Consider the following 15,676-nt stretch of genomic DNA (forward strand, 5'->3'; position numbering starts at 1 on the left):
CGTCTGACGCACGTTTATCGATAACGCTATCAACCAGAGATAACAGATATTGGAACGAATATATCGGATCTCCGTGCGAGGATTTTTGACATGTCAAAAAGCATATAAACGAAGGCCGTTTATTATCTGGATTTTATCAATTGTGGATTTTATCTATGTGATTTTATCAATTACGACGAGACTCGAGCACATATGTTATGTAAATATTCTTTTCTTGCAAAATTTCCATGTGATGAAAGCTTAATTTATATAAGTACATAATGTCTGTATTTACAGAAAAAGATAAACAGTTTAAAAATAGACAATAAATAGAACGTTTTGCTTTTCAATAATGAAACTAATTTAACACACACATTATTTAGTATCTGATATTGTTAACTGTGATTGTAACCGTAAAATATTTTGTGTTGATTTTATCGTAAGCTAAAGTTTATTTTTATTATTAGCATTATTTTATATAATTTATCTATATATCACTTTACTTTACACTTTACTGATTTATTTAAAATAGTGTACTATTTTAATATCTTGAAAATAAAAAATAATTCAAATGCATTAACCAATTTCGATTTTTCCTTACTCATATTTTTAATTAGATATCTAAAAATATTAACAGATTTTTTATTTTGTATCGCAAGATAATATATATTAAAAATTTAAGGATAAGCCAAATTTAAAACATTTTTATATATATATATATAATTTTTAAAAATATATTAACATTTCTCTCCCATTTATATCAAATACGAAAAGAATCGATTTTATTCCGATAGAATCCATCTCGTTCTCGTTTAGTTCTAATCATAAAAATCTCTATTTCCTTTTCATTGCATGAAATTTTCCTTTAATTCTATAATTTTGTAATATCGAAATTGCATGCCCTCGTAATCTCGCGTATGTGATAATATTTCCGAAACGATAATCTTTCATGCTTCGCGTCCCGGCATTTTAAAATTGATTTCTCGGGAATACGCGGAACCATTAAGTGTTTACGGACGGTGTTTAGTCTTTTTGTCGATTATAACGCAAACTGGGGCGCTGCATCGCTCGCGATTATCCGACGATAATCCACGATGTCGCGGCCGCGCAAATCGTGGGAGAAGCGCGCGAAAACATCGACGAGTCGTTGCGCTGCCCCCGGGCGCTCTAAATGTAACCCTAAAACTCGCAGCCTCATGGCCAGAGGAATGTATAATTACGGGGCATAAAAGTAACTATCGCCCACTCTCAAAAGGCACTCTCGGGCTATGCTCGCGCACGGCGTTTTTCGGGGGTCGTCGCACCCACGACTCGCAAATTCCCATCGATCTCCCGAGTCGGTTCGAGATGTTCAGCAATTCTTTCTTTCTTTCTTTGCTTCCTTTTTCTTTCAAATACGGCGATTACGTGAAGAACGCGCCCGTCTCGACCCAACTTCTCTCTCTCCCTCTCCCTCTCCCTCTCCCTCTTCCTCTCCCCTCCCCCTCCCCCCTCTCTCTCTCTCTCTTTCTCTCTCCCTCTCTCCCTCTCTTGCTTCTCCGACTGTAAAACCATTGTAAATATACGCCGTTGAACACAGAATCGGGTGGACACTGGAAAAAGAAATTGACCGGCCGCGTCGTGCCGTTTTGAGGATTCCAACGTGACTCGAGGGTGGAGATAGCCTTGCTGATCGTTTCCGAAAGCGGTAATCTTTGCAACGATTTCGTTCATCCGTGATGCTCGCGGGCGTCCTTTGCACCTTTTTTCCAGTGCGCAGTTAACGGGTTCCCTTGTGGGTAGTAACAAAGTTTATATCGAGCATGCATGAAAATTTATTTGTTTCACAATTTTATCAGCTATGTATACGTATGCTTGATCAAAGTACACATGATAAGATTATCCTGCATTTTTTTTTCTTCGAGAAATCAAGAGCATCAAATAATTAGTTAGTAACATTTATATACAATTTATATACAAATCAAGTAATTAGCTATAATATTTATTTACAATTTTTTTAAATACGCTATATTATAAATACAGTTAAAGTGTATATATATATATATACATGTGTAAGAATCATTTAATAATTTTGTATATTTATTAACATGAAAATTAGGTGGAAACACAAATGACCCATCGTGTGTAGTAATGAACCGAAAAATCATCGTATTAAAAGCTAAAGTATATATTTTAGGCAGCATGACGCTCTTGCGAACATTTTCGTGACGCGCTTACCGTTTTGGCGCAAGATACCGAAACTCGACATTCAGAAATATGTCATCGTTTATCGAGGCCAGACATCGTTCGCGTTGGCAATGCAATGCCGAATCGGATGTGGTATGTACGAAACACCATCTGTCATATCGGATTGTTAACTCGGTTATAGCTCACGCATATCAAATTGTTCGGGGTGCAGCTTAGTCCGGAATGGGCAGCGCGGTAATGCGATTTGGATATATAGAGAGTCCTGTGGGATATTACCGGCGTGGAACCTTTTCCCCAATGATACGATAAATGATATGCATATGTAAATATCGTGATCGCGCAGTGCAAGTCACCCTAACATGCGCAATAGACCGGTAAAAAATATCTCTGACCCTGCTCGCTTCCCGCCACAGCACATCTTAATAAATTATTTAATTTTAACTGCAGAAAATTTGTAATACTTTATTCTTACTTTTTAATAAATCATATTACGTTTGTCCTAATTATAAATAATAAACACAAAAAATTATTTTTTCTAGAAAATTTATAATTTCACTGACTACAAATCTGAAAATAATTTTGTTGGATCATCAAAATAATTATGTTGGAAACTAGAAAATAGTAATGCTGTAAAAAATTGTGATATTAATAATCACACACGCACACACACACACACACACACACACACACACACACACACACACACACACGCACAAATTCATCAAAATTTAAAATTTTTTTAACAAAATCATTCTTTCTGTAATAATAATAAAAAGATCTATCATTAAGTGACTTTTCTTATAATAAATTTTATGGAGGAATGATAAACTTGCACAGCAAATAATAAATTTATTTTGTGCTTGTTATTCGAACTATTGAGATAATATTCGTGCAACGCGACAAGAAATTCAAACGCGCCTAATTTTCTCTCACGGTCCTATCGAGGATGCCAGGATGATCCCGTTAACAGGATCAAGACTCATGCTAGGCGAAGGGTTCTTGTTATTCGCAATCGCCTTCGCACCCGATCCTTGGGGATTGCAGATCCCCTTTATTTATTTCCCGCTACTTCATAAGAATCATCCTAAAGAGTAGGATGTTCATTTGTGGCTGTACAATAAAGAAATTATTTACTTCTGTTTAAATGAGATTTTATCACGAAATATATTTGCAACGTTTTAAATGATACACTTTTTGATATATTGTTGCGAGAATATTAAATTAAAAATAAACTAAAATTTACTTGATATAACATAAACTAATGACATACGAAAATATATAGTTAATAAGCATTTTAAGTGGTATATGTTATGCAGAAAAGTCTATTAACTTATAATTAAAGATAAAACATTTTTAATTAATTTTAATTATTTATGATATATAAACGTAATGTAAATTATTATTAGATTATTATTCAAAATTTATAAAGTAAATATTAATTTATTTAGTAAATACTAATTATATTACTTTATTTTTAAAAAAATTTTTGTACATAGTACAAAGTTATAAACTTGTTAATTTTATTTTCATAACTAATACTAATTAGATAGATAAAATATACACGTATATATATATATTATCATTCAGAATTCATAACTTTAAGTAACTACTAGTTATGTATTTTAAAATAATTCTATGTATATCTTGTATTCTCCCTCAAAAATTTTTTTATATCTATATTCATATTTATATTTATTTTTATACAAAAAGAATAATTTTATTGTACAATCAAAATACTTAGGAATCTCAAGCATGATGAATAATGCTACAAAAAATTTTAACATTCTAGAAACTAAAAATTAAGTATCTTATTTAATTATTTTAACACAAAATTATTTTCAGATCTGCATCTAGCTAAAATTTTAGATATTTCAACAAAGACATCCTTTCCAAATAATTTATTAATATAAATTTATTATCAATTTTATTTTTATAGCTAATATTAATTAGATATATAGAAAATATATTATTATTCAGGATTTATAAATTTAAATTATATATTTTTTACTTATTCTATATCTTGTATATAGAATATCTTCTCCCTTGAAAATTTTTGTATGTAGTACATTATAAACTTATTGTTAATTTTATTTTCGCATCTAATATTAATTAAATAGAAATTAGATAAACGAGGTTGAGCGTAATGAATTTAATGACGGAGCGACGTGCTCACTTCTGCGAGGCGCAGACTTTTGTTTTTCTCTGTAGAGTGTAATTTAAAATTTTCATCTTGGAAAGAGATCTCTTTAAAACATTCATCCGCCGTCTAATATTAAAAAATAATCCATATTCTTTGTTTTGAATCCTTATGGAGATCGAGGAAAAGTTTCGATTTAACGATTATGTCTCTCTTAGTGCACAGTTACGCGAAGTTGCAACTTTACGAGGCGTATGATGAAGCGATGGGCCTAAATTCTCAAAGCTATTTCGCAATTTGCTTGTTCTTATATAGACATCAAGTTGAAGAGACTTCCGCCTCTTCATCTCGAGCACGCCTTTATCGTCAGACTAATGATTTGCAAATAGTGTCTTTCAACCCGTTCCTCTCGTTATGAAGTTTTCAGGCGTTAGTACATGAACAAAGCGGACATCTTGAAACTTTCGAAAAGTAAAAGACAAAAGTAAAGGAAATCTCACCTACCATGAGTTCCGTTTATGCCATTGTCCGAATTTTATTTGCTCGAGTGCTTTCTTAAATGTACTGCAAAGAGCGAGTTACTAAGATTATAACAAATGTATTCTAGTGAGTTTACGTAACGTTTAAATATATAATACTATATTTTATTAATGCAATTCTCCTTGCATTGTAAATAAAATTCTTATTTTATTTATTTATTTATTTCTATAGCTGTACTGTAAAGTTTTTTCTTTACGAAAATACTATAATTAAAAAATTTATTTAGAGATTTTTATTGCAAAAAGTATTTTTAATTTTTAATTTTTTTTCAAGAATATAAATAAACAACAATAATATAATTCAGTAGAAAATTAATATCTTTTATGATAAAGAATAATAAGTAATTAAAATATTCTATATTCTACAATATATTCTGTATAATTAATATTCTCTATAACTGCACATAGAATATTTTTTATTACATTATTTACTATTATTATTAAACTTTCTATTTCCACAATATTCAACTTTTTTAAAACATTTTTTTAATTTATAGAAATTACATAGTGCATTATATAACATACAATGAAATCAACAAAATAAAAAAATTTAAATAACATTATAATTTAATAAAATATATAAATAACAAATTACATGTTACGTAAAAATCTTTATAATGTACTTATATATTCTTCATTTATATTTACTTTTACTGACTTTCAGAAATTGTCCTTTATTATATACACAATAGCGCCATCTCTTGAGGAAATAAATTATCCTTTGCCCTAACGTAGAAAGTATGATAGCAGTATTCTCAAAGGGAATGTACATACCATCCTAAGGTTAACAGTAAACTAACTATATTCTTATTTCTTACAGCTGCAGCTACAATTGTTAAAAACGTATTTATTAGATTTAAAAAAAATAGCACGTAACTTCATAATATATCTTTTTCTTTTTATAGCGATCCAGCCAAGAGTGAAGATATCAAGGAAAACATTAGTTGCGGCTGAAAAAAATACTGTTAATTTAAACGAATATTAACAGACTTTTGAATCACGTATGCAGTACAAACATCTACAGAGAGAAAAGAGAAGACGTTGAGTTAAGCCAGATTCCGAATATCCTAGTTGATTATGGAACATTATTAGAAGTTCCTTCTTTAGAAGAATTGGAAATACAAAACAATGTTGGGAGAAAATTGTGATTACTTAGTTTAAGTATAAACATAACTTATAGACTGACTAGAAATTTTAATTTACTTTCATAAAAATATATCGCGCATACATAGTGTGCCGGCCGTAGGTTTAACATATTACTCGAAAAGTACTGAAAATTATTACTTCTGCATTGTAAATCAAAGTTAGTAGATATAATATAAAAATTAATAGAAATAATAAATAAAAATAAATAAAATTCTATATATTACAATTATCTTTTACTTATTGTCACGATCGGTAAAGAGTAAAATTAGAATAGTTTATTTAAAAGATAATTAGTGATGAGCGTGTTTCGTAATTACATGAGCGAGTTTAATATACTCGGCAATTAAAAATGAGTTTGTTATTAATAACAAATTGGGCATTATCTAAATCATAAATAAGCAAATATATTGTATGATCATAAGTATATTTTATCATATCACGATTCATATAATTTTATATATTTGTTTTAATATTTTAAATATTCGAGATATATAGTACAAACATCTACTTATATAAAGACTACATGCCGATGAATTTTTTCTCTATACATATGAATGACACGACAGATCACTGTGTTCATTAAAAATTTCTCTATTATAATTAAAACCTAGAAACGTATCCGATCTGGCTCTGACAATTAATACTATTTAAGGTAGTTAATTCTTGCGGATTTTTGTTGCATTCCTATTGTGGATTTTTACTTTTTTCAGACGGAAGGTAGTTCAAGGAATAAACGATCAATAATTTCAATAAAAGGAGACCTATGTATCTAGAATAATTTGTAAATGGATTCTATCCCAAGCTTTCTCGTTTCAAATCGCTACTTTTTTTATACCTTATTGAATTATATACGCTTGTAATTATATTTTTTCTTAAAATATTATTTAATTGAAGTGCCACCAATGACTGTTTTTTGTTTTTTAGTACGTAGATATATATATATATTTTTTTTTCTCTTCTTTTTTTCATCGTTTTATACTGATTATGCATCGTTTATTATAAATGTCACAATCTACAATGTGAGTTTATTTGTTGAATTATTTATTATTAGATACTTATTAATACGAGATTGAATGTAAATTTATATAATGATATATATGAATTGATATTTTGCACTCGTGGGATATTTACGTAATAAAGATTTACGAAGATGTAGCGTGACAAGATTTTAATAGCAAAATATATTGAAAAAGTGATATTTCAGTCGATATTTCAGTCAATTATACATATAATATATTATCTAATACTTAATTGATTATATGTACAATATATAAATATATTATAAAACGTATTATTTTGTGTGTACATGTGTATTGCAATATAACTAAGATTTTAAAAGTATAAATGTAGCCGAAAGTTCGATTATAATTTCTATAATACAAAATACTAATAGAATTCTAACGCATCGCTTATGTCTTTTTTGAGTTTTTATTACATATTGCACGTAACAAATTTAAATAGACAAAGTTCTAATAATAATTACATTTGAAATACATTGCTAGTGAGGAAATAACACAGGTGTTCGAGCCAGGTCTGTGAATTGATAATTGTAGAATCAAGTGTTGAACAAAATTGCATAATGACGTGAAACACATCTGCGTGTTTTTGAAAGTATATCTTAATAATTGGATGTACATACATATTGTGTGCGCACGAATGAATTATATTCTTATTTATCGATAATATCATGGTCAAACAGTTCGATAGAGTATATAAACTGTCTGCGCGAATGAAATTTCACTGAAGAAATCGATCCCCTGGTTACGAGGTAAGGACCAATATATTCTAATGATCAATTTATTTCATATTAAAATCGATATAATTTTAGTAGCAATTTTTGCAAATAATAATATTGTTGGATTATAAATTGTGATACAATGTATTATCGTGACAGATGTTTATTAGCAAAACGCTCGTTAAATACAATTTGCGAATGTACATATACTTGTGTAAAAATAAAAATAAAAAATAATTTTATTAAGTAATATAAGTTGCATAGTTACGTTTGTCAACGATAAATTTGCAGATGAATCGTTGGTTATTGGTTTTTGCGGCGTTAGCGGTTTTTGCTTCGGCTTCAGCCGACTCAACAAGTAAGTATTACACGTATGTGTGTGTGTGTGTGTGTGTGTGTGTGTGTGTATGTGTGTATTGATTAAGGAAATAAATTTAAAAAAGAATTATACAATTAAAAAGATATGAATGTGCATGTTAATTGCAGTAACATTTTTCTGAACTCTTTCAGAGAAGGTTGTATGCTACTACGGTAGCTGGGCTGGTTATCGAAATGGTGATGGCAAATATGACATCTCACAAATGGATTCGACACTTTGCACTCATATGATCTATGGCTTTGTCGGCATCAATTCGGATGGCAGCATCAGAGTTTTAGATGCATGGAATGATCTTGCAGACAATTATGGCTTGGGCGGTTTTAAAAAATTCGGCGATCTTCGTAAGAAGAGCCCCAGCACTAAAATGATGGTCGCTATCGGTGGATGGAATGAGGGATCTTCTACATTCTCTACTGTCGCCGGCAGTTCAACTCTTCGTCAAAAATTCGCCAAGAACGCCGCTGAATTTTTGGACAAACATGGTTTCGATGGCTTCGATATCGATTGGGAATACCCGAACCAGCGTGGTGGAAAAGAAGCAGACAAAAAAAACTTTGTGGAAATGCTCAAGGCTGTCAAAACCGAATTAAAAAAAAAAGGAAAGATTCTTAGTATTGCCGTTGGTGCTGCCGAGTCACTTGCCACGTTGTCTTATGATCCAATCTCCCAAATAGCCGCAAATGTGGACTTTATCAACCTTATGACATACGATCTCCACGGTACTTGGGACGGCGTCACTGGTCACCACGCTGGGCTTTATTCGCCCACGAGCGGAGACAAGCTCAACGTTGTGAGTATTCTCGGATCCGATATTTGAAATTATTGAATATTAATTTCGTTTCCAAAAAGTTCAAAGAAAACATTTATTTTTCTAGCACGCAGCCGTACTCTATTGGTTGAAGAAGGGTTGCCCACCTGAGAAACTAATCCTTGGAGTACCATTCTACGGTAGAGCCTTCACTCTTTCCAATAGTAACAATAATGGCATTGGAGCTCCTTCCTCTGGACCATCTTTATCCGGCCCGTATACTCAAGAGGGTGGCTATCTTGGATACAATGAGATTTGCACAAAATTGAAGGAGGGAGGCTGGACTGTTATACATGGTAATAAGGAAAAATCTCCTTATGCTTACAAGGGCAATCAGTGGGTTGGCTATGAAGATGAACAGTAAGTATACTGATGTACTACTATAACTCTCCTTTTCATTCCTTAAATTCGTATGGCAATTATTTTTACTAATAATAAATAATTTTCTGTAATATAATTTTAATAACGCCGTCTCTCTTTTTCAATTCATTCAATTTATTGACATGTTTTATTGCACAAGTATATAATAACGTGTATACAAGATATTTTATCTTAATATTCACATATATTATCTTGAAAAGTAAGTAAAAAAAATACGAAATAAATTTTAAATGAAAATGGAACGATTTCGAAAGGAACGTATTTTGATTACGTTGTTTTTTTTTAGGTAGAGGCACCAAAAAGATATAAAGATAACTTTCACTTTTTTAAATGAAATTATATGATTCTTTAATATAATATGATTTTTCTAATTATATATATATTCTGCATATAATAGTATTAAAATTGAAATATCAAAAAACCAATCAGTTTGCGAGACATTTTATATCCCAACAGTGCAGAACTTGCAGCAATATATTGCTACAATACAATATTGTAATTTATTCTGGAGCATATTGACATGAAATATTAAATATCTCGCAAACTATTAATTTTTTTATAATCGTATACCTTAATACTTTCATGAACAGAATAATTAAATTAATCAATTAGTGTAAAAAAAATATATTATATAATACATTTAAAAAATTATCCATTTTGCCTACAACTTTTTTTAAAACAATTATATGTTTTTACAGATCTATTAAAGTAAAAGCTGATTACGTCAAAGAAAAAGGTCTCGGAGGCCTAATGACATGGAGTATCGATACTGATGACTTTAGAGGAATTTGCGGTACAAAGAACCCTCTACTGAAAGCAATGAACTTAGTGAGGAAATAAGTTCTGGTAGAATCAAGATAAATCGACCAAGAAACTACCGCAAACGATGCAATTATAATAAACAATGCCTTCATCTGTGACCACACCTTTCAGTAGTATTTGCAAGAAAAATGATTACAATTTGCGATAAATAAAGTTACGATATATTCTACCTATGCCGAAATATCAATGGCGCTTTCTAAGGAAAAATTTAATTGTCTAAGCGGACTAGCTTTCAATTCCTAAATCAACGATTGTAATTACAAACATCTCGATAATAGACAGTAATAAATGGTCATGTTGTACTATTCTATAACGTTTCTACTTGTTATACGGCGTGAAACGTAATAAATAGATATGCTTAATAACTTGTGTACAGTCAAATATATATAAACCCATTTCTTTACATTCTTTTCCTTTGTAATAATGTATAATGTTTATTTGCATGTATTGAGGAAAAGGCGATATTATAGTCAGTGTAGACGTAATGACCCCTCTTAATACCTCCTCTATTATCTAGGTGGCGAATTCTGATGATTACTTATATGAAATTATTTAATCAGTAACTTGCCATTATACCATGACGCTAATATGTCAATATAACACAATAGTTAGCATTTAATTTTATTTTAAATAGCGTCAAATTTTGAAAATTTTTATGACATTGTCGGCAGTAAATTTTTTCTCAAAATTTCATTAATTTTTAATACTTAAATGTAGACATAATCAAATTTTTTTTAATTATCAGAATAATCGATAAATATCGATAATCAATCTCACATCAACGATAGCTATTGATAATCGATGACTATTGATCTTTAAAGCTGCTATGGCATACAAAAAAAAACTTAAGGTATAAAACGTATGTATAAGCAGTAAGAGAATTAATCGATACCAGAAAAGATCATATGGCCATAATGTAAGCAGTATTCAATCCAACATATTAATTTCTTTACTGCTTACGCTTAACTGTTTAATTCTAGAATTGGAAAGAGATGAGAAATAAGTTGAACCTCGAAATAAGTTGAACTTAAAAATTAACTGTGAGCTATGAAACTGGGTTTAAGTGTTTTTTGTATCATGGACCTTACAAATCACAGAATCTAATGTGAAATGCGACTTATGTGACGCAAGTAATCAAATACTCTGTCACATATCATCTCTCTTTTTAATTATGTCCGGAAAAATATTCCTTGGTAATATAGTTGGAAGATAAAGGTATGTCTAACTAATGTCGTTTCTTAATAAATACGTTATAGTAGATAATGTTAATAGTTGCATGCTTCAAAAGAAGAATTTTCAGACATCTTTCCGGAAAGTCTAAAAGAGGTATAAAAAATGTTTTTTGAAAAAATTTTAAAAATGTTTCTTTTATGGTTGTTCTACAATTATTTTATGGTTGTGCTCTTTGTTTGCTGTTTCTTGCTTTTTATCTTTTGCTTTTTTCCTCTTTATGATCATTTTATCAACAATAATATTTCTTGATATGTGTTTTCTATTTTTATTTATTCCATTAAACAATGCATGAATTAATTAATTAACAAATTAATGTATTTAATAATACAAATAAGTCGCAACTTGAGATTTTCAAATTTAAAGTTGATAGATTGAATTGAAGAATTATTTTTATAATATTAATGAGAAGTAGATTTATTTAAATATTTACATTAGGCCTGTTCTTTTTAACTGAACTTTTGTAAAATAATTTCAGAATAAAAATAAAAAATAGAATATAATGTGAGTGCTTAGATCCGTTATGTATAATATATGTATTTTTTAAAATTCTTTATATCTTTTCATTAAACTTTTAACTAAATTACACATAAGTGATTAACATTTAAATAAATTACGGCTCATAAAATTCTTTGTTTATGATATTTACCATCATCGACAGTTCAGATGCTCGACAAATATTTACATCATGTTGCTTTGAAATACGAGACTAAATTTCGTTGCGGAGGATCGATTATTAATAAACGTTATATACTCACTGTAGCTCATTGCGTAAATAATAAGTATCCATAGTAAATGATTTGTATTGTAACCGTTCACATTCTGATATCTTTTGCACGTCTTTCGTCATATTATATACACACGGTGGCCCAGAATGATCAAACATTTCGTATGTAAATAGATTAAATTAAACTAAGTCGAAACACCCTCTACCATTTTGCAATTTTCGCGATAATTTTCAAGATAGTCGCCGAATATTTATATTGAATAATTTTTTACTCACATACTATCAATTTTACAAAAAAATAGCAAGACACCAAAATTGTTTATTTTCTTTTTATAAAGCTTCGAGAATTTTTTCAGAACTTTTTATTTAACTTTTTTTTTAGCAACTAATTTTTACGAACATAAGAAAATGCGGTATTAAAAAATTCTTAAAAAATTCTCAGAATTCTAGAAAAGAAAATAAACAATTTTTGTCTCTTGCTATTTTTCTGTAAAGTTGATAGTACTTAAATAAAAAATTATTGAAAACTAATATTCGGCTTTTTTTTAGTAATTAATATTTTTTTAACTATTACAAAAATTGCAAAATGATAGAGGACTTTTTGACTTATTGTCAATTTAGTCCGCTCTACTTAACATACGCAAAATACTTGACGGTTATTCTAAAACGTCCTATATATGTATGTATATATTATATATACACATATATTTATAACAAGCTTTGATTTAAACATTTAATAATTATGTTAAAAGAATTACACAATTTATTATATTGAATAATATTGTTATGTCCGTGCCGTGTCGATATCCATATTGCCGAAGATCACGTCGCTCGACAATGAACCGCTCAGCTGCCCAATTGTCAAGCTCATCAGATTTTATAGTGAAGACGTTTTATTTTTCCGTCTGAGCCTTTAATTTATCGTATTCACTGTTTCTGTATTTGATGTTGTCTATGTCTTGGGATAAAAAATCTTTATCTCTATTAACCTTGTCCTTTTATTTCCGCGACTCGGAAGTGCGCGTACGTGTTCGCGAGTGCAATTTCTCGAATCGCACGGATGCAACAATATTATACAATATTCTTTTATAATATATTAATTTTTTTTTAATTTCTATTGCCATTAAACAATTTTTAGATTTTTTTATAAATTCTTATAATAAAAAGTTAAAGATATTCTTTTAATATAAAAACATTAAATATTTGTATACCAGTATATACAATATAAAAAATTAAAGGATTTGAATTGTTCTGCATTTTAACAAAAATGACTTTTTCAAAGTGTTATCAATATCAAGAAATTCATTATTCTTGCGGATACGATCTATTTAAAGAAATCAGGTGCTTATCAAGTGGAGAGCGTGATATAGCATAATAGTTTCGACATCAGATTTAATCACGACGTTCTTTTCATCCGATTAAACAAAAACATTGTCTATACCGACATGATAAAATAGACATTCCGATTACGCAGAAAGATGTCGCAGATCTTTCTTGTGTGGTTGAGGCATAACTTTAGTAAGTTTTTATTAAAAAGTTAATAATTTTCCTCTAAGAGTCAGGAGTGAAAAAACACACGGTTGAAATATTCGCTCAAATAAAATATCAAAAATTTAATAAAAAATTTTATTAATCATTCTTTCTGTGATATGCAATGTATTAGATTAATTAATCGTAGTCTCTTAAACATCTTTTGAATCTTTAATGGAAACTTTAATATAAATAATATATGTCACTTGGCCTGTTCTTTATTAAAAAACTCTTTGAACTTATTGTACGGATATGCATCAGCTCAGAGAGTTCATGAATAAAGAACAGACCTAATATTTATAAATGAAAAGTAACACAATTGTTATCCAATGATCTCATAGTCATCAAATTTTTTTAAATATTTTGCACTTTTTAAGAAGGTTTTAAGAAATTTAATATGACATGTATATAGTCATATACGTATATTAAACATATTCTATCAATCTTGACCTGTAAAGGGTTGCTTAATTATGAGTGAATTATTTATATATCAACACAAAATATTCTTTCAGCTCAATAAATCTACACTACCCAATACTTTACAAGAAAAACTGCTCTGAAGTTTAATTCCCCCCAGAAATGTAAGCTTTCGTCTTCGATAGTAATCGATAATCACATCCGCACTCTCATCACGAATGGAGTGTGCTTTGTAAGCCATAGGTTATTATTATTACTTTTAGCTAAACAATCATTAATTTGAGCTTATTTATTAGAATAGGAAAATAATTGTACATTAATGAGTTTGTTTATAACGATTTGTCATAATGTTATAGGTAATTCAGATAGCACTCTTTCTGCCAAGAGAGTGTTCATATTGGAATTGCATTGTTTGTGATTTCATGTGTATTAGGAATTCCTGACAAGTTTGTTAAAGAATCCGCGTATTAAGAATGGATTAGGAAGCATATGGTTGATGTTAACTAGCAATTAAATAAAATTTAATGCTTTCGTATTATTATTATGCATAAATCTCAAATAAATATTCATATATGTATATGATATGAAATATACGGTAAATAGATTGATATATAAAAATATTTTTAGTATTTATGTTTTTTATCGTAATAGAGATATCTTATACTTATAAATATAAGTTCTTTCCAAATTTTAAGATATTAGTAGCATTAAATCAACTATCTAATTTGGGGGGATAATTATTATTTTAGTTTGATTGTGTTGCAAGTCCGAACGTAATTGGCAAACAGTTATATTCCTCAAATGAAATTTATCTAAATTATTTAAATACATATAAATGTATTACTCTAACATTTAACTTGGTCATAAGCACTTCTTATACTTAATTAATTTATTCATATAAGCTATCCTCTGTTTCTAATCTGGATATTATTAATTTTTTATTATAATTTACATACTATATAATATTTGAAAGAAGAATAATTCCTTTTTGGGTTAAAGTTTTTATTGGAATTAATTCATATTAGTTTACTTCAATATTTCTGTAACTGAGCAAGTAAAATAGCGCATTAAAAAAAGTTCTCGAAAATATGAAATTCTCTGTAAAATCACATAGTCCATATATAAATAATGGGTGTTTTCCAGCAAAGATACAGTATAACACAATGAATTATCATATCCTTGTTGTTTACCTATGTTAAACAAGAATGAAATGTTTTACTATGTTACACAATGTCTAACTGTGTCTTGCTGGAAAACGCCCAATGTACCTATCCCATACAGCACAGAATCATTTGCAGAATGATTTCACTAAAACATTGCAATGTTGCATGATGGTTGCGAAACGTTGCTGAATCATTGCTGCAAGATTTCAACAATGTTAAGATATCCGCTTTTTATTATATTACAACGAAACGTTCCTGTAATATTACAATGTAATGTATTTGGATAAATTTTTTACAAAGACTCTAAAATAAAAATTTTTGTACATATTTTTTGTACATATATTTCACTAACTTTAATTTTTCTACAAATCGCATTTCTAGTGATATGTGTTTTCTAAAAGCAATTTTTTATAATAAAATCATAAAATATTCCAATAAATGTATTAATTCTAAAGGATATTCGCAAAAGATAAAGCATGTATGTATATATATATAT

The 15,676-nt window shown here is 29.0% G+C and overlaps 1 protein-coding gene across 1 annotated transcript; it reads left to right on the forward strand.

Annotated features, from left to right (window-relative positions):
* Window positions 1–7,740: 7,740 nt before the first annotated feature.
* Window positions 7,741–10,478, forward strand: LOC108756966 (endochitinase-like). Its single transcript, XM_018501173.1, has 5 exons — window positions 7,741–7,756; window positions 8,015–8,081; window positions 8,234–8,892; window positions 8,978–9,270; window positions 9,990–10,478. The coding sequence occupies exons 2-5, from the start codon at window positions 8,015–8,017 to the stop codon at window positions 10,129–10,131; spliced, it is 1,161 nt and encodes a 386-aa protein (XP_018356675.1). The 5' UTR covers window positions 7,741–7,756; the 3' UTR covers window positions 10,132–10,478.
* Window positions 10,479–15,676: the final 5,198 nt, after the last annotated feature.

The sequence above is a fragment of the Trachymyrmex septentrionalis genome, unplaced genomic scaffold (genome assembly GCF_001594115.1).
Source record: "Trachymyrmex septentrionalis isolate Tsep2-gDNA-1 unplaced genomic scaffold, Tsep1.0 scaffold131, whole genome shotgun sequence".
Lineage (NCBI taxonomy): Eukaryota > Metazoa > Arthropoda > Insecta > Hymenoptera > Formicidae > Trachymyrmex > Trachymyrmex septentrionalis.